Source organism: Pantherophis guttatus, chromosome 1, assembly GCF_059756535.1.
Source record: "Pantherophis guttatus breed Tessera chromosome 1, ASM5975653v1, whole genome shotgun sequence".
Taxonomy (NCBI): Eukaryota; Metazoa; Chordata; class Lepidosauria; order Squamata; family Colubridae; genus Pantherophis; species Pantherophis guttatus.
Window position 1 is genome coordinate 218888724 of NC_142063.1, and position 17832 is coordinate 218906555.

Genomic DNA, 17832 nt, shown 5'->3' on the forward strand with positions numbered 1-17832 from the left:
AGCTAGCTCACGGTTTCTGTTAAGGATATTCTTGGCTCACAATCGATGTTGTGGGTTATTGAGCAGAGTACCCTTTGAGGTTACGCACGAAAGCAACTGAGAATGATTGTGGATAATAACAGTTAACATACAAACAAACTGGGTTTTGATAATATTTTACTTTTAGGGAAAGCGCAAAATCATAGTCCAAAACCATTCCAAGTCATACACATATAAAGTGAGATAAAGATCAGTCCAGGGATATTTTCCAATATAAAGTCTTCTTACAGTTGTAGAAAAATACAATAAAACAGATCTTCTTCAGTTTCATTCAGGAACAAAGTTCAATATAAAAACAGTCAATAAATAATAGAAAAGCAATAAATAGCCATGATCAAGCAATGATCATGCAGAGAGATCAAATATAGCGTTACAGCATATCAGCAGGTAAAATGGTGTTGTGTCCACACAAACCATAATTCAGCTTTCCTTAAATACATTGGCTACAGAGCTCAGCCAATCAGGATGCATGATGATGCAACACCGTTTTTAAAGCTACATAATACTTTTAGCTACAAACACACAATGTTGGTTTATATATTTCCTGATCAACCAGGTGGGCAATAACAATTTCCTAACGGTTTCTCAATTTCAGCAACTTTTAAGATACATTCAACTTCAATTCTCAGAATTGCTGGCTGGGGAATTCTGGGAGTTGATGTCCACATTAGTTCAAGTTGCCAATATTTAAAAACTGAGTTTGATGATGACATGTAGCTCCAAGGAAGAATTTGTGCTTTTAGTTGGTTAGATTAATTTAGGTAATCAAATATTACAATTGTTGTTATGAATATAACTTCATTTCTTTTGTTAGCAAAATATGAAAGGGCTAAGCAGCAAAATTAGTGGACCAGAGGAATGCTGTCAATATAATTTACTTGGACTTCAGTAAAGCATTTGATAAAGTAGACCATAACCTACTACTAGATAAAGTAGAAAAATGTGGGTTAGACAGCATCACCACCAGATGGATTTGTAACTGGCTGACCAACCACACTCAACGGAACTGCATGTACATGAAGGGAAGTATGCAGTGGAGTACCTCAAGGCTCTGTTTTAGGCCCAGTACTCTTCAACATCTTCATCAATGAGCTGGACGAGGGGATAGATGGGGAACTCATCAAATTTGCAGATGACACCAAGCTGGCAGGAATAGTCAACACTCCAGAAGATAGGCTCAAGATACAGAAGAATTTTGACAGACTTGAACATTGGGTGCTATCTAACAAAATGAAATTCAACAGTGAAAAAATGTGGTACTTTGCTCAATAGTGGTAACTGTGAGAGGGATCTTGGAGTCCTAGTGGACAACCATTTGGATATGAGCCAGCAATGTGCAGCAGCTGCCAAAAAAGCCAACACAGTTCTGGGCTGCATAAACAGAGGGATAGAATCAAGATCACCTGAAGTGTTAATACCACTTTATAATGCCTTGGTAAGGCCACACTTGGAATATTGCATTCAGTTTTGGTCTCCATGATGTAAAAAAGATGTTGAGACTCTAGAAAGAGTGCAGAGAAGAGCAACAAAGATGATTAGGTTAAAGACTCAAGGCTAAAACATATGAAGAACGGTTGCAGGAACTGGGTATGTCTAGTTTAATGAAAAGAAGGACTAGGGGAGACATGATAGCAGTGTTCCAATAACTCAGGGGTTGCCACAAAGAAGAGGGAGTCAAACTATTCTCCAAAGCACCTGAGGGTAGAATAAGAAGCAATGGATGGAAACTAATCAAGGAGAGAAGCAACTTAGAACTAAGAAGAAATATCCTGACAGTTAGAACAATTAATAAGTGGAACAACTTGCCTGCAGAAGTGGTGAATGCTCCAACACTGGAAATTTTTAAGATGTTGGATAACCATTTGTCTGAAGTGGTGTAGGGTTTCCTGCCTGGGCAGGGGGTTGGACTAGAAGACCTCCAAGGTCCCTTCCATTCTATTCTATTCTAAAATAAATGAAAACTCTTGCAACATGCTTAGCTTAATGCAATTGGAAAAAAAATTAATATATAGCTGTCAATTTGCAATCTTGCATTTAATTGAATAGCGTCCCAAATTTTTAAAAGCTATTTACTAGTCAAATGGAATAATGGTTTTCCTTATAATGTGAAGGATTCAGATATGAACCTGGTTTCAGTTTTCTACCGTATATTAAAACAAAACAACTACAATCTGTATGTCTGTCAGCCAACCTTGTGTGGCTTTTGTCTTATTATTTAGTAAGCTATCAAAGTATTTTTATAGAATTTATCTAGGTTTCCATATTCCCACTCATATCAATGCTATTTTTGTATTTTACTATGGATATCAGTAAATATATTTATCAATCTGTAATCTAAAGCACATTTACAATTTAATCCATATCACTGGATCTATAAAAAAACCTGGCTGAGGTTTTAAAATTTAAAAGGGAAACAAACACAAATGACAAACCAAAAGAGAGACCTAAATATTTTACTCCTATTGACTTTACAAAAGAGGCTTATTGGGGCCTTGAAGAACTTTGTACAATGGGCTGAAGAAAAAATGATCAGAAATCAAATCCTACAACAATATTTGAATGAACTAAAAATTAAGACTGTTAGAAGTAAAAGGAAGTAAAGTTGGTTTATTTGATCAAGGCTAAAACAGGAGGTGTTGTTATTTCTGACAACCCTTCATGGAATTTCTGGTGACACAAGGACTAAAAAGATGCTTTCTTATGGATTTGTTTATAGATAAGAGACAGTATATGAAATGAAGAGATAAATGTTGGTAACCTTAGAAGGGGTGAAGAGTCACTAAATTTGCTTATACTTGTGAAGGTTGGAAGTCTCTCAAACACACACACACACATATCTTTATTGTATTGCATTTCCCTCTTCTTTTTTCTTGCACTTCTTTCTCTTCTCTTTTTCTTGGTTTGTATTAGATTTTACTACTATAATCACAATTCTTTTATACTCACATACATATACATCTTTCTGCATGTCTCTTCCATGTACTGGATGTCTCCTTCATGTATTTTATCCTTTATCCTTCAGGTACTGCAGCCTAACGTTGCTGCTTATACTCCAGTTAACTCTGCATTTCTTTAATTTTCTTCCTTTCAAAAACTGCCCTATTTTTAAAGCCAAACACAAACCAGTTGGCATTTTTATTCTGCAGAGTGTTTTCATTTCTTCTTGTCTAGAGGCGCCCAACTTTGATTGGTGAACAAGTTTATTTCATGTTACAGGTAATTTATAAAGCTATCAGGCAACACTGACCTCAACTGGCTTCTCTTTCTCATTTTTTCCAATATGTTGGTTGATTAAAAGTCTGTGATAAACAAAATTCAAATACTTAAACAAGCCGATTGCACAATCATGTTTTTTTCATAGTATTTTTTTTTTTTTGCTAGGAATGCTGCAAAGATTTATTTTGTTCATTTTTCAAATTAACCTATTTCACTTCTCTGACAACTTTGTGGAATGGAGTAATATCTTCTGGATAACACACTTCTTAAATTTAGTAAAGCAGTTCTCAGTTAAAAGAAATACATAAAAACGGCTCATTTTAAAGGAATGTTTAAAGGAAAGTCTATCTTTTGGGGTAAATGCATATAACATAAAGGTATGTTTAAAAATAATACAAAATATATCACAACATCTTTTGCCTTCGCGGAGCTGGGGTGGGCATGGCCTGCGCGTGATGCATCCGGCCTGCGGGCCGCCAGTTTGACACCCCTGATCTAATATGTATCTCGCGGTCTTGACAATGATCAAGGCCAAATCCTGTCACTTTTCCTCCATGACCTCCTTTCCTTTGTAGCGCAATATGCTTCCACTCTGACGCTGTCACTAATACTCAACTAAACTAAATACTCCCAATCCACACTCTGCATTCCTTATTCCTCTGGTTTCAGAAAATCTTCCTGCAAAAAAACAAAACAAAACCAGAATGCTATAATCAGGGGCAACATTGCTTTACTTACCAGGAATCTCAAATCTCACTTGATTTCTTTTAAATAAGATTATTCTTTATTAAATGACATTTGTTGCTAATGCCAATGATGCAAAATGAAGATGTTATGATCCTTCCAAAAAAAGAAAAAGAAAGAAAAGAAAAAAGAAAAATCTATCCTCCCAAGCACAAAAGAGTTTCCTGCTTTTTAATGGTTGCCTTATTTTGAAATTTTAGCACAATGAAATAGAGCTGATAACCACTTCTACTTATGAATATAATCATCTCAGAATCTTTTGCATTAGGTATCATGGAACATGACAGACATGCCATGTACGTAGTCTGTTTTTCTGTTCACCATCAACTCATTTTCAAAGTTGGTTGAATGGAAATATAATATATCCTGACTGCCATTATCTGTTACCTGAATCTTTGAATGTGTCAATGTCTGAATAAGACAACTGCAAAACTTCAGTTGCTAAGAGAGACAATTATTGAGTTTTGCCCTACTTTACAACCTTTGTTGCCACAGTTGTTAAGTGAATCACTTCAGTTGTTAAGCTAGTAACACGGTTGTTAAGTGAATCTGGCTTCCCCATTGACTTTGTTTGTCAGAAGATCGGAAAAGATGATCACATGACTCTGGGACATTGCAACCGTCATAAATATGAGTCAGTTGTCAAATGTCTGAATTTTGATCATATGACCATGTGGATCCTACAATGGCTGTTAAGTGTGAAAAATGGTCATAATCCACTTTTTTCCCCAGTTTCGTTGTACCTTTGAATAGTCACTAAATGAATGGTTGTAAGTAGAGGACTACCTGTATTAACAAAACAGTTTCAGAGAATGAATTGCATTCTTAAAAAAAGAAGAGGAACTGATCATAACAAGCTAGGTTATACTGAAGATGCAGAAGAGAAAGGAGAAATAGCATACATTTTGCAAGCGTAATGTGAATGCATAATAAAAACATACAACTTACAGAAGCCACTGTATTTAGAGTATTAAGAGATAGGTGGGTATTTCTGAGGATAGTAGAATTAAATAGTAAACAGTCAGATACGCAGTGTCAAAGATAGAGTTCCTCTGCAGTCCTTCAGAAACTATTGAAATAAGCATTATCTATGCTTCTTAGGGGGCCAAGACTCAGCAACTTTGGGAGAACATTCTCCATTTTTGCTACGCAGGCAAGCCAAATAGAAGACAGGCGTGCTAGTATGGGATTTATTATATGTTAAAAATACATATTTTGGTCAAAAATTAATGACCTCACACTGTACTCAGGAGCAGATTTTCTTCTGTACAGACTGCAGAGGCAGAAACACAAGGAAGCTGGGTTTGGAGTCTATGCTTACAAATGGAGTTTAAGGAATAATATTTATTCTGCATAGTTTCTCTGAATAATTTATTTTGATGTCCCTTAGGGATCCTGTTCTCGCTAGTATCTTTAAAATGTATATAAAGGGCACATTTTGGCAAGAGAAGCTGCTCTTGTGCAGGTATTAGAAAAGCTGTTCCCGCTAGATTTCTCTCTTGGAAACCATAATAAACATTTGAGTTAATAATTTGAGTTGTTCGGTGAAGGCTGCAGTTCTAAGAGGAACTAATGGAGATACCCATCTAGAATACCCCAAATATTTCCATGACATTAAAAAAAACTTCTGCCAAAAACTGACTATGCCGTAACTCAAAACGAAGCCTATACAGTTTATCATCCCATCATCCCAACTCAAATAAAGAATACAAGAAAAAAGATTCACCTTTTATTCTGCTCCTACAGTGAGTATTTAAAAAAACAACAGCAGAGATATGATGGGGAAAGCCAATCTTCTCAAGTTTTCCTGTCTTTGCACACCAGACAGTATGTTTCTCTCTGCTGCCTGTAAATTGGTCTCCGAAGTTTCTCAGCTTGCCCGTGGACCGATCAATCAAAAGAGTTTCTGAGCTTTGTTCAAAGTGAATTAAGCTGAGAAAAAGAACATCAGGCTTCTCTAGTCCAAGTCACAGCTCTTGCGGTCCATGTTGTTAGCTAACATCTTAAATCAATGCTGGAACTTGCTGGCTTGTAAGGTGGCCACTCCAAATTTCTTGAAAGAAAAAGTGAGATGGACTTCCCTGAGGCCATTGTCTGAGATCTCTGGGTGCACTAAAGATGAAAGGCCCTTGCAGATTCAGCCAGTCACAAACAAACAAACAAACAAACAAAACCCCATCCAAAAAATAAAAGAAAAGAATTAATAGTGTCTCTGTGAACCTGTATTCTGTTCAAAGACATATTTCTCCCCAAATATTCTCAGATTTAATTCAGAGGTTTAGATTTTAGTTCTGTACAGATGGAGATTCTCATTCGGCTCATTTCCTGTCCTCCTTTCCAGGAAGGATATCTGTAATCCAGTAGCGAAACAAAGAAGAGATTGCCGTGACTTGATCTGCGAAAGAAAAACAAATTATTCACAAAACGTCACACAGTTTTTAGCAAATCTGTATCTTACAATAGGACTGAAAGTCTTTGCAATTCCTTGAATGAAGCATTTCAAGAAACTTGATAGCTGTTCTTAGAACTGTTCTTATATATAAATTATAAATGCCTGTTCTTCCTTTTTTTTTTGCACTGAATTACAGAGTTTAAAAAAAAAACCACAAGCTTGATCACAAAAAGAAGTGGTGTCCTGCTTGGTCCTAGTCCTCATGAGGTGCTAGATTTGAAAAGCAGATCTCTTGCCAAAGCTTTCTGCTTTGCAGTCAGTTGCGACGGCCCCGTTCCTTCCTAGATAGCACCCATATTTTGGAAAGGGTGGGAAGAAAGCCACGAAAAGAAACACTGGGAAGAACTCATAAAATCAGGAGAAGTGGCACCCATTTTAAACCCAGCCCAGGTCAATTTGTTGCCCACCAAACATCTGCAGCAATTGCTACCAGCTGCAGATTCCATGGCCAAAGGCAGAGGATAGCAGACATCCTACCTCCAAACAGCTACAGCAGCAGGCAGGAATTCAACCAGAAAAGTGCAGGGTTGTGTCTGGCCTGGCGCAAACACAGCGAATGAGGTCTCCGTCCCAGGGTTTTAAATATTTCCTTTTAAAGGTCTCAATAAAGATTGCAAAGATTTGGGGGGGGGGGAAGAAACTTGATAACTGTTTTACAAAAACTTCAATCGGTTGATCTCCAATACAAATTCTTTCCAGCAAAGAGCTTTCCAAATTTATACCATGAAGTCCTGGACTTTTCCTTATTACCACTTTGATCTAGCAGTTAAGGTACTGGAACCTGAGAGGGGGACCTGGACTCTGATCCTGTCTTAAGCACAGAAAGCAACTGGGTGGTTTGTGGCCACTTATTTCCTTTCAGTCCTTATTTCCTTTCAGTTAGCAATCCTCCTCCAAAAGTGCTGCCTAGATGGATAGATAAAAATTAAAATCCCACACCATTCTTTCCAATGCATTGCTTTCCATTTTCAATATCCTTGTCTATCCCCTATGCTACTAATTGTACTGGTTTACCAGTACCATTTTCTTCCTTTTCTGTTCAGTCTTCAGTTTTACTGCCAGTCTTTCCCCCCTTCTCCTTTTGTGGGAGGGGGGGTTAAACATTTCCTCTGTACATTTCCCCACCTTTATCTGCCAGTATACATTATTTTTTATTCTCTTTTCTCTCTCTCTCTGCCTCTGCTTCTTCATTTCTCCCTAAAGGCTTTCTCATTCTTTTACACCTTGGAGGCAGCCCTTGCTCTGATTTCAAAAGCTTTCTGGAAGAGCTGACCCTTTTCAGTTTTAATTGCGCTCCCGCTGCCAGCAGGAAGGTCCTTAAAACATTATTCCGGAGGGACAAAAGTTTTTGAAAAGACGCCACCAATAACAACCCCATCCCTCCTTTAAACTTTGCTTAGACTGATCTTCTAGTTAGGACTCCTAGTTCCTTAATACTTATCCAGCTTCAGTTCTTTGATTTGGATTTCTTACTTAGAAATCTCTCTTAATATCTGTTTTTCCTGTTCTCTCTCATTTGCTACATCCCTTTGAATCATTAGCGTAAAATCCCCTCTGTTTTTGCATATCATTAGGTTCTCCCCTTCCCCACCCATTCCTGCCTTTCCCATCTACTCCTTTATTCTTTAAAATAGGAATCAGTACGTAGGCAAAGTCTTGTTTGGTTTTAAACTTTAGAATGGTTATTAATTTACACATTTTATCAATGAAATATGATTAGGCACAACTGTGATCTGCCCCAAGTTTGTTTACTTAAAGTCATGTTGTTTCCAGGTATGCAAATATATGCAAACCTTAATTTTTTATTTTTGCTAACATACAACACAGGAATAAATTACGGACATTAATATTTTCAAAGCAAAAACCCAATTCCTGTCTCAAATGTAACTTTCCACCTGTAAATGTTGCTAGCAACTTTTAGTAGATTGGTCTACTTGTTTCCTTAAGTACACTGATGTCATTTCCAAATGTACAGTGCTTGAGGTCCATCTGATACTACATATAGTCACATGGAATTTAATTGGAATATTACCACTGCAGGCACAAAGGAAGGGTTATAATAAGGTATAATATTGATAGCTAACACCCATCTCTGGCAACCATGCAATTGGTGCAATTTAAATTCTTAAGACAAGTGGCAGTAGCTGGCAAATCTTTGGTTTGTTCAGACTAGTTAGTATCTGTTTGAATACAGGAACAGTATGACAAAAGTGAAAAAAATACACATTATCACTATATCCTGGAAGAGGATAAAACCAAACTACTTCCATATGTATTAGGGATCAGGCTATTCAAAAATACAGCACTAGAAGTTTATTTCATGCTATCTATTCAGAAGAATCTGAACTACTAACAGTCAAAGAAACTTGGTGCCAGATAAGAGTCAGCGGACTTAAAGGGGGCTGGATTTACATTTCTTATGGGAGCGTAGAGACTCCAAACTGATGATGCACTTGACCCCACCCTCGAATTCAGCCTGGCCGCTTCTTACATACAGGCATAAAGAAAAATGATGCGGACATGTCTACAAAGTCATCAGGAATCAAATTTGATCTGAGGTCACCTTTACTTTTCAAGACTGGAGTCTAACTTTAATAAAGGCAGCCCTTGTTATTCGTAGTCTCGTGATACCTAGTTTTGCATATCCAGATTTGGTACCTGCATAAACATTTTGCCTATTCATAGATTGGGGTGTGGGTTTTTTTGTTATTCTTTGTCCCAAACTTCATATGCAAATTTATTTATTTATTCCTAAGGATTAAGACTAGGTTTCTTACACTTGTATTTGTTCCTCCTTTTCTGTTGGTCAAGACAGATTATGCTAGCCTAATTATGAGCTAAGTAGTCTGTGGGCAGCACAAGCATCCTAAAGAGTGATCAAGAGCCCCCTTCAAGATCATGAAAAAATCATGTGGAGCTGAGAAGCCTTATGAGCCAATTAAGATGAAGAAGGCCAGTAGCTACAACAAAGTCATGCAGAGCCCCAGTGAGATCCATTGTAAGCATAAAAGAGATGATACCTTGCAGACAACAGCTACAAGAAGGCCTAAACTCCCAAATCAAAAAAGACACAAAATCTTATTATGTTAAATAATCATCTTATTGTTTACTTAAAATGTTAACTGAATCTGGCTTCCCCATTTTGCTTGTCAGAAGGTTGCAAAAAGTGATCACATGACCCCGGGACACTGCAACTGTCATGAGTCAGTTGCCAAGGGTCCAAATTTGGATCACGTCCACCATGGAGATGCTGAAATAGTCATAAGTGTGAAAAAGGGTCATAAGTCATTTTTGTCAGTTCTGACTTAGAATGGTCACTAAATGAACTGTTGTAAATCAAGGACCACTTGTAGTCACAGTTTTGTTATTGATAGCAGCAGCCCCCAATCTTTCCAGCTTGGTGGATGACCTGGTATGGGGGGGGGTGAGTGGCAGATGCATGCACATGTGCACAACTCCATTTGTGTGAATGGCATGCGTGTTGAATGAAATATACTTGCTGAAATATACTTTCGCGCATGACAGGATGCTTCCACTCATCCACAAAACTCCACTCGTGCGAGCAGCAGGCACTTCCACATGAAGTTTCACTCACACGAGTGGAGGGCGCTTGAGTGGAGGGTGCTTGCATGTGAAGCTCCACTTGTGCAAGCTTAGGGCACTCCTGTGCAAAAAGCTCCATTCAAATGAATGGAGCTTCACACACTTGTGCAAGTGCTCTCCGCTCATGTAAGCGCTCTCTGCTGACATGAGTGGAGCTTCATGCATGGACGCTTGTCCGCCACTCACAAGTGGGGAGATTCAACTGTGCACGCTTGCCCATCTCTCCCACAGTCTTGTTTCAAACAGGCCCGGTCTGATAATGGGCCCCGACCCAGGGGTTGGGGACCCCTGATCTATAATTTTATGCTGGGCTGAATAAGAATATAACTGCAGCCATCTATCTATCTTGTGCAATGTTTATTAAATGCTAAGCATCATCTGCATGATTCATTTTTTAAGGTAACACCCATTTGATTTCTCTTTCTTTGGATAGGATTTCTACTACATGGAAGGCAACAAAAAGTCCAAATTGTTCATGAGTTATAGGATATAAACATTACTAGTGTAGAGAATTCACAGAATTATTAGAAGACGGTTCCATAGTTTCTTTTTGTTAAGTGCTTAGAAGACATTTTTAGCTCTTTAGTGGGTGATAATTTCCAAGGCAACACGCGAGAAGACTATTTTTGACTTGATGCTTGCTGACAAAAAAGAAAGAAAGCGTTAACAGTCTGCCTTAAAAGAAGAGGGGATCTTAAGGCCAAAGAAATGGTTCAGTTATCTGAGTGAAAGGAGGAGAACTTCTTAATATACTCCTTGAGATCATGATATTCCAAACTTAAAAAGACCTTTGGCTATGCCTCTTCCAGGATTTGGCTAAGCATATCTCAAATTTACATGTGAAATGCTGCTCTTGGCAGCAGCCTCATATTTCCTGGTTTCCAGATGCGCGAAATCCATGAAGGGCCCGCCAGAAGGTGCTCCTTTGCATTTAGCTCATTATGCTCCTATTCCAAGCAATCTGCTTTATTTGGTCAAGAGTATGATTGGAAGCAGCTGGCTGAACAATGAATTTATACAACAACAAAACCTTTATCGCTGAGAAGAAAGAAACTCATGTTTACACCTGGGAAGCAATATATTTTCCATACTTTTATTTATTACAAAAGGGTCTGATTGGTGATTCAGTGCCTGCCTTAATAACCAGAGGGTGGGTGCTTCCCACTCGCACAGCACCTAAGATCTTCAGATGGATTCAGATTAAGTGATAGTCATGACTCTTTCCAATTTTGATGGTTCAAAAAATGCCATCAATTTCCCATGATTTCAGCAGTAGGGAAATATTACATCTCTTTGGGTGCATAACATGGCAGCTGCCTTTCAACCTGTTGTTCAGCTGTCAACTGCTTCCTGCTACCGGTACTAAAATAAATTTAGTAAACAAACCATAAAAAAGCATTTAAAGATCTCTTTCACTTACCTTCTGAAGTTGCTGAGCGCTAGAAACAAATACTTATTCCAACTGTACCAACAATCCTACCATACTTCTGTTGTAAGAAATGTCCATCTGGGTTCAATTCCAAGTGGGGAGAAAGACACTGGAAGTATGGAGACTGCTTGAAAAGATGGTTTAATGGTGGGCAGGACCACATGGTTTGAGGTCCTGGGCAAAAAGAGCACATGGGTGTGTGTGTGTGTGAGAGAGAGAGATTTATACCCTCTCTTGGGCTCTGCCTTGGAGCTTTCTGTTCCTGTGTAAGAAATGTTTTCTGATTGGTTGTCAGACTGCCATGTGGCCATGCAGGGATAACTTTGTAGTGTCTTGAGTCCCAACCTTGGTTGAATCTTGCTGGGTGATGTAATATCCCCAGGTGCCATGTGGCGAGTTTCTGTTGCTAGATTGGTAGAGGGCTAATCCTATCATGTCCTGAGGGCCATGACTTTTGTGTTGTAGATAAGCTGGCCCAGCCTTTCTGGGGTTATTAGCTGTTTTCCAAAAGCATGTTTCTTCTTTTCTCATCCAGGGAGGTATAATATTCTGCTTTTTTAATATTTCCTAGAATATTTCATTTTTCTAGGACAAGGGTGGGTGCTAACTTCCTACACTTCCAAGACTAATATGCTGAAAATTTCACGAGGAACAATCTACTAACATTAGACACACATAGACTGCAATTGGATCAATAGTATGGAGGTTGTCAAAATCCTCAGAATAGATCCAAATAATGTGAGCAAGTAGAACTCCAACAGAAACCTTGCCTAGAAAACAATCAACCATTATACACACACAACCCCTTTATTTTTTAATCTCCAAGGAACCTGACAGTCCATAAGGTGCAGGTCATCAATCATGAACATGGGTGCCACATACAGCAGAGGGAATTAAAGTTTGCTGACTGTGTAGGCAATAGAAAATGAATCTTGTGACTCAGGACCATGCTTGCACTTTCAAATGTGTCAAGCAGCAGTCTGGTCTTTGTCTCAGGAGACCAAAAGTAATAAAGAAACAGGGAAAAGAGGCATGACACATTGATGTGCACTTGTTTTACAGGGAAAACAGCACCCATGCTACCCTAATCTAATTTATATCATAGCTTTTTAGGAATGCCGATGTACGCCTGGGTTTGTTTTACAGCGTTCAAGATAGCTTGATGTGTTTTTTTTAACAGCTTGTTTCATAAAGTTAAAAAAGGAACGGTGTTCCTGTGGCTTTATGTTCAATAAAACAAAGACACAAAATAAAAGCAGGACAATTACATTCATCATCCAAATAGGACATGTGGTTAAGATCACTGTAGAAAATACATTCCAAGCAGTCATTCCATATGGAACAGCTGGAGTTTCAGGAGCAATAAACTTGGAGAACAGTTATGTTGTACAAAAGGCTGCAACTTTAGCAACTCTTTGTTGTCAGATAAGATTAGGGCTGCTTAGAAGGATTAAAAATAAAAATCCTATACAAGTTGTCCTCGAGTTACGGATGTAATGGAGCCTGCCAATTACATTCATAACCCAAGGACGTGTTTATTTTATTTATTTATTTATTTATTTTATTTATTTTTATATGCCATCCTTCTCCGGAGACTCAGGGCGGCTTACAATGCGTTAAGCAATAGCCTTCATACTTTTGTATATTTATACAAAGTCAGCTTATTGCCCCCACAAACCGGGTCCTCATTTTACCCACCTTAGAAAGGATGGAAGGCTGAGTCGACCTTGAGCCTGGTGAGAATTGAACTCGCAGTAATTGCAGGCAGCTGGATGTTAAATGCTGCCTTAGTAGGAAGCATTAGCCTCCTATGCCACTCAGGCTCAGGTGTTAGAGTGAGTCACATAAAATGAACGTGAAAACTCCCTGCTTTTGCCCTCACATTCGCTAATCGAATGTGCAGGTCATCAAGTGCACATGAGGTATCTCAGGGTGGGGAAGTCCATGCGGGGGGGGGGGGCTAATTATGGAACAGGCTACTTGCTTCAGACCATCCAAGGCCTTCCCAACCCACTGAGATATCTCATGCTCCCCACAATTGCTTGCCCTCCCCATCCTGCCGTGCTGGGTCACTTATCTTGCGAAGATCTAGCAAGCCTCTCTGCCGTACAAGATCACGGCCCCCAGAAGTTTCCAGTCTCAGTGCGCAGAAAGTTTGCATGCTGATGGGAGGCTTTGGGGCAGTGAAATCGTGCTGCCTCAAAGCGTCTCATTGGCTTGCAAACACTTTGGCAAGTCTTTGCAAAAAGCATTTGCCAGCAAGAACGGAGCCCAGGAGGGACACGCCAGTCCCTCCTGGGCTCCATTCTTGCTGGCAAAGTTTTTTTGCAAAGTTGACCACAGCCTACAGGGATGCAATGTCCCTTTAGGCTTCAAGAAGGAAACAGCAAGTGGAGGGTAGACTTGAAGCACTGAAACCTTCCTTCTGTTTGCAAAGCATTTTGCCGCAGATCTCGTAATGAGCGATCAGTACCACAAAATCTCGGGCTACTGATATCACGTGATCTAGCACTACTTTAGGCCTCAGCGAATGTACCGAAAGCCTGAAGCAACAAAGCAAGCAAAGAAACCGCGGCAGAGAGGAGACAGCTCGCTAGATCTTCGCAAGGTGAGTCTCCACAGGCCCAGTGCTTATGGAGATCTGGGGGGGGGGGCAGTGGCAGAGGGAGAGAGAATAGGCAGAGTGAATGTTGCAGTGCCTTTGCTGTCATTTGTAAGAGCGAAAGACTGCCATGGTGCTGCAACATTTGTAACTTCAGGACTGTATCGTAAGTACTATGTTGCAACTTCGAACAGTCGCTAAGTGAACTGTCATAACTCGAGGATTACCTGTACACCAAAAAAAAAAAAAAAAAGGGAATTTATAAGCTCATTCCACAAGCAATTTCTTAGACTGTACTTCTATACTCCCTTTTTGGTAAAACTACCATACCTGAGCCACAAAACTCCAGGTGACCATTAGATACCAGCAAATAATGCAGAAAACTCCCTCTGTTGCCAACTTCTGGTCATCTAGATTTCTGCAGCCTACATGTAGTTATTAATGAGTAAGATGCCCTCTGATTTTACTCAAGTACAAGTCCCACGGCTGCAGCGTGTATGCATATTGGCATTCTGTACTGTGGTATTTTCTCTCTCACCATACCGGTGTTTCTATTCTACCGAAGTAACTAAGACAGCTTTATATGGTCATGTCCATTCATGTGATTTACAAGAAGAAGACTCAAATATGAAGGAAAAATAAATACCGTAGAATATCAGTGATGCTTGGTTCTGAATAAATATGTTTAGCTTCACCAAATAAAACATAGGCGCAGAACTTTTTACTTTTTTTTAAAGCACACCCAACTTTAATTGCAAGCTTATAGGTGAGGACTAATGTATTTTGGCCTTTCTCCAATGAACTTAGTGCTGTATCTCAATGAAATCCTACCAGTGATTAAGCTAATAGACTTGGGCATATACTATCAACCCTGCAAGTTAAACCAAACTTGGAAACCAAAGACATGAAAGCTAATCCTACTTTTATTATCAGATTATGGTAAGAGAATCTTGCAAGTCTGAATCCTTTTATTGTCCTAAGAATTATGGAGGATCATGTCTGAGATGCTTTCCCTAATTATATTTGTTCTCTGGACCCAGATTTCTTTTATCTGACTGTGTTTTGGCTATGGCTCTTCTTCCTGTTCGCAAGGTTAATCCTTTGGCCGGTTACATACAGATAATCCTCGATTTACCATCGCAATTCAGCCCAAAATTTCTGTTGCTAAGCAAGGTTGCGTAGCTTTTGCCCCATTTTATGACCTTTCTACCCCAGTTATTAAGCAAACTACTGCAGTTGTTAAGTGACTCATGCAGTTGTTAAGCAAATCCGGATTCCCCCATTGTCGTTGCTTGTCGGAAGCTGGCTGAGAAGGTTACAAATGGTGATCAAATGACTCTGGGACGGTGTAAGTGCCATAAATATATGCCAGTTGCCAAGCACTTGAATTTTGATCAGATGACGAAGGGGATATTACACTGGTTGTTAAGTGTGAAAAACGGTCAAAAGCCAATTTTTTTTAAAGGGTGATTGTAATTTTGAACGGTCACTAAATGAATGGTTACAAGTCAAGCACTACTTGTTTACTCTGAACTCCCAAATACTTGCCTTCTTCACCCCTGGCCTCTTGGAGCAGATCGGTCTGAATTAAAGCTGTATGATTATACTACAACCAGTATAGTTACTGGGGCAGATGGGCCAATTATCTTACAGTAGGGTTTTGTTTCTAAATATATATTTTAATTCCTTAAGTACATGAGAATAGCCCTGCTGGATCTGGCTTCAGTTAATCTTAGTTAGTTCAGCATTTTGTTTCTCACAGATTCCTTTAATTGCAACTTTCTGAACCAAAGTATGAAATATTTCGATGCACGAAAAGTATATAAAATAAAAGCCATAAAGTAACTTTTACATTAAATCACTTTTTTTGTGTGAAATCTTTCCTTTCAACATCGAAAAACTGAATGCCTTTTATCTAGTTCTTTTTATTTCAATCCACTTATAAGAGGAAGGTATGTGAGATTTGATATAATTACAATATGATTGTTTAAATGCTTTAAAAATGCAGGAATGGTACATTTTTTGGCAGGCCGTTAAGTCTATCCATGTGATCTATTTTGCATATTTTCTCTGATATGGCTGGTCACAAAGGAAGCTTGCATCTGGCGGTGCTTTTAGATGATAGAACCTTTGAAAGAATTGTTTAATTATGAAATATCTACAACATATAGAAAGACCTTCCAGTTATTTTGGGTTTTTTTGGAAATCTGTGTCAGAAGGATTCTTACAATCTTATTGGTTGTCAAGTGCAATGGAATCTGAGATTCAAAATGGTATTTTATCAAAAAAGAAAGAATATTTTGCAATATAGCGGTACTACATGACTCATCAGAATACTCTGGATGAGTAATACTATTATAATCTTTGCTTGAGATGTTATGTATACCTGAGCATACTTCCTTTTGGTGCCTTTTAAGAGCTTTGTTCTTTGGTACGTATGTTTTAGATGCTTTGAATTAAAAAACCAATTCAATAGGAACCTGCCACAAAAACAGTAGCATTCAGCCTGACCTTTGTTTCCCAAAATGCCTCTGGAATGGATCTCACACGGATCACACAAGTAACCATATATACTTCTCTATCAAATTTTGTCAGGTTACACTGGTACCTATGTTGTCCTAATACATAAGCAAGACTTTCACATAGGCATCACAAGAAAGGTTTAAAAGAAACTTCTAAAAAGTTTGAATTGGAAAACATATTTCCACAAGACTAATGGATGAATTGGAGCAAGGATATCAAACTCAAGGCCTAGGGAACAGATCCGGCCCGGCGGGGGGGGGGGTGGTGCTTAGATCTGGCTCACAGGCCCGCCCTGGAAACAGTGAAGGACCGGCCTGCAGTACCTCTGCCAGCAAAATTGGGACTCTTCCTGAGCTCCGTTTTCACTGGCAGAGGTTTGCAGGAGACCATCCCAGCCGAAAATGGAGGTTGCGAGGGCTGCATGCAGCCTCCCCAAGCACCATTTTTGCTAGCAGAGGGTTGCAGGAGGCTGTCTTGGCCGAAAACGGAGCTCAGGAACCCGTTTTCGTTGGCAGAACACTCGGGCTGCCACAGGTGACATGAGTGACATCATGCTGGCCACACTCACCCTGGTCCTGTCCCCCCTGCCCTCCTGAGGTCAAACGTAACTCTGATGCGGCCCTCAATGAAATTGAGTTTGACACCCCTGGGTTGGAGTATAAAATTCAATACAAAATCATAACATGCAGATGAAATAAAAGGAAGGCATGTATCATCCCTCTGATCAGATACAAACACAAGGATCTGCTTTGCCAGAATGATGAAATGTCGTGTCTTTATGTGCATGTGATATCACGTTGCACATACAAAAGTGTGGAGCTTACATCGTAATGTTCATATTGTCACTTTCCTCCTTCTTATTCCCATGGATGACAAGGACTCCGAAGTATAATCCCCCCCACCTTGGATGCAATAATCCATACTCTAGCTATTCTGAGGTGAAATCTATGTTTGACTTCTACATTTCCAAAATTGCCATACTAAGCACGAAAGAAAGTTATGAATTCCTAATCCACTGGCAACAGCTATCACCATCAAAGATAAAAGGACAAAGCTGTATTTAGAGAAAGTAATATACTTCCTATAATCCCTGAAGTAAACTGTAAAACTATTGATCACACATCTTTGCTCACAGGAACGAATAGCCAAATATGGAATAAAGTCCCTTGTGCACCAGATTTCTTTCAGTATCCATTGTATTTCAGATGGCAATAAACATTAAAT

The 17832-nt window shown here is 39.1% G+C and overlaps 1 protein-coding gene across 4 annotated transcripts in view; it reads right to left on the minus strand.

The window, feature by feature from the left end:
- Positions 1-5715: 5715 nt before the first annotated feature.
- Positions 5716-17832, minus strand: part of ERICH1 (glutamate rich 1) — an 87982-nt gene continuing 75865 nt past the window's right edge. For all 4 annotated transcript variants that reach the window (XM_034436772.3, XM_087882442.1, XM_060689261.2 and 1 more), the window contains one exon: positions 5716-6394. In XM_034436772.3, the coding sequence (XP_034292663.2) occupies positions 6318-6394 (77 nt within the window). In that variant the 3' untranslated portion in view covers positions 5716-6317. The remainder of the gene's footprint in view (positions 6395-17832) is intronic.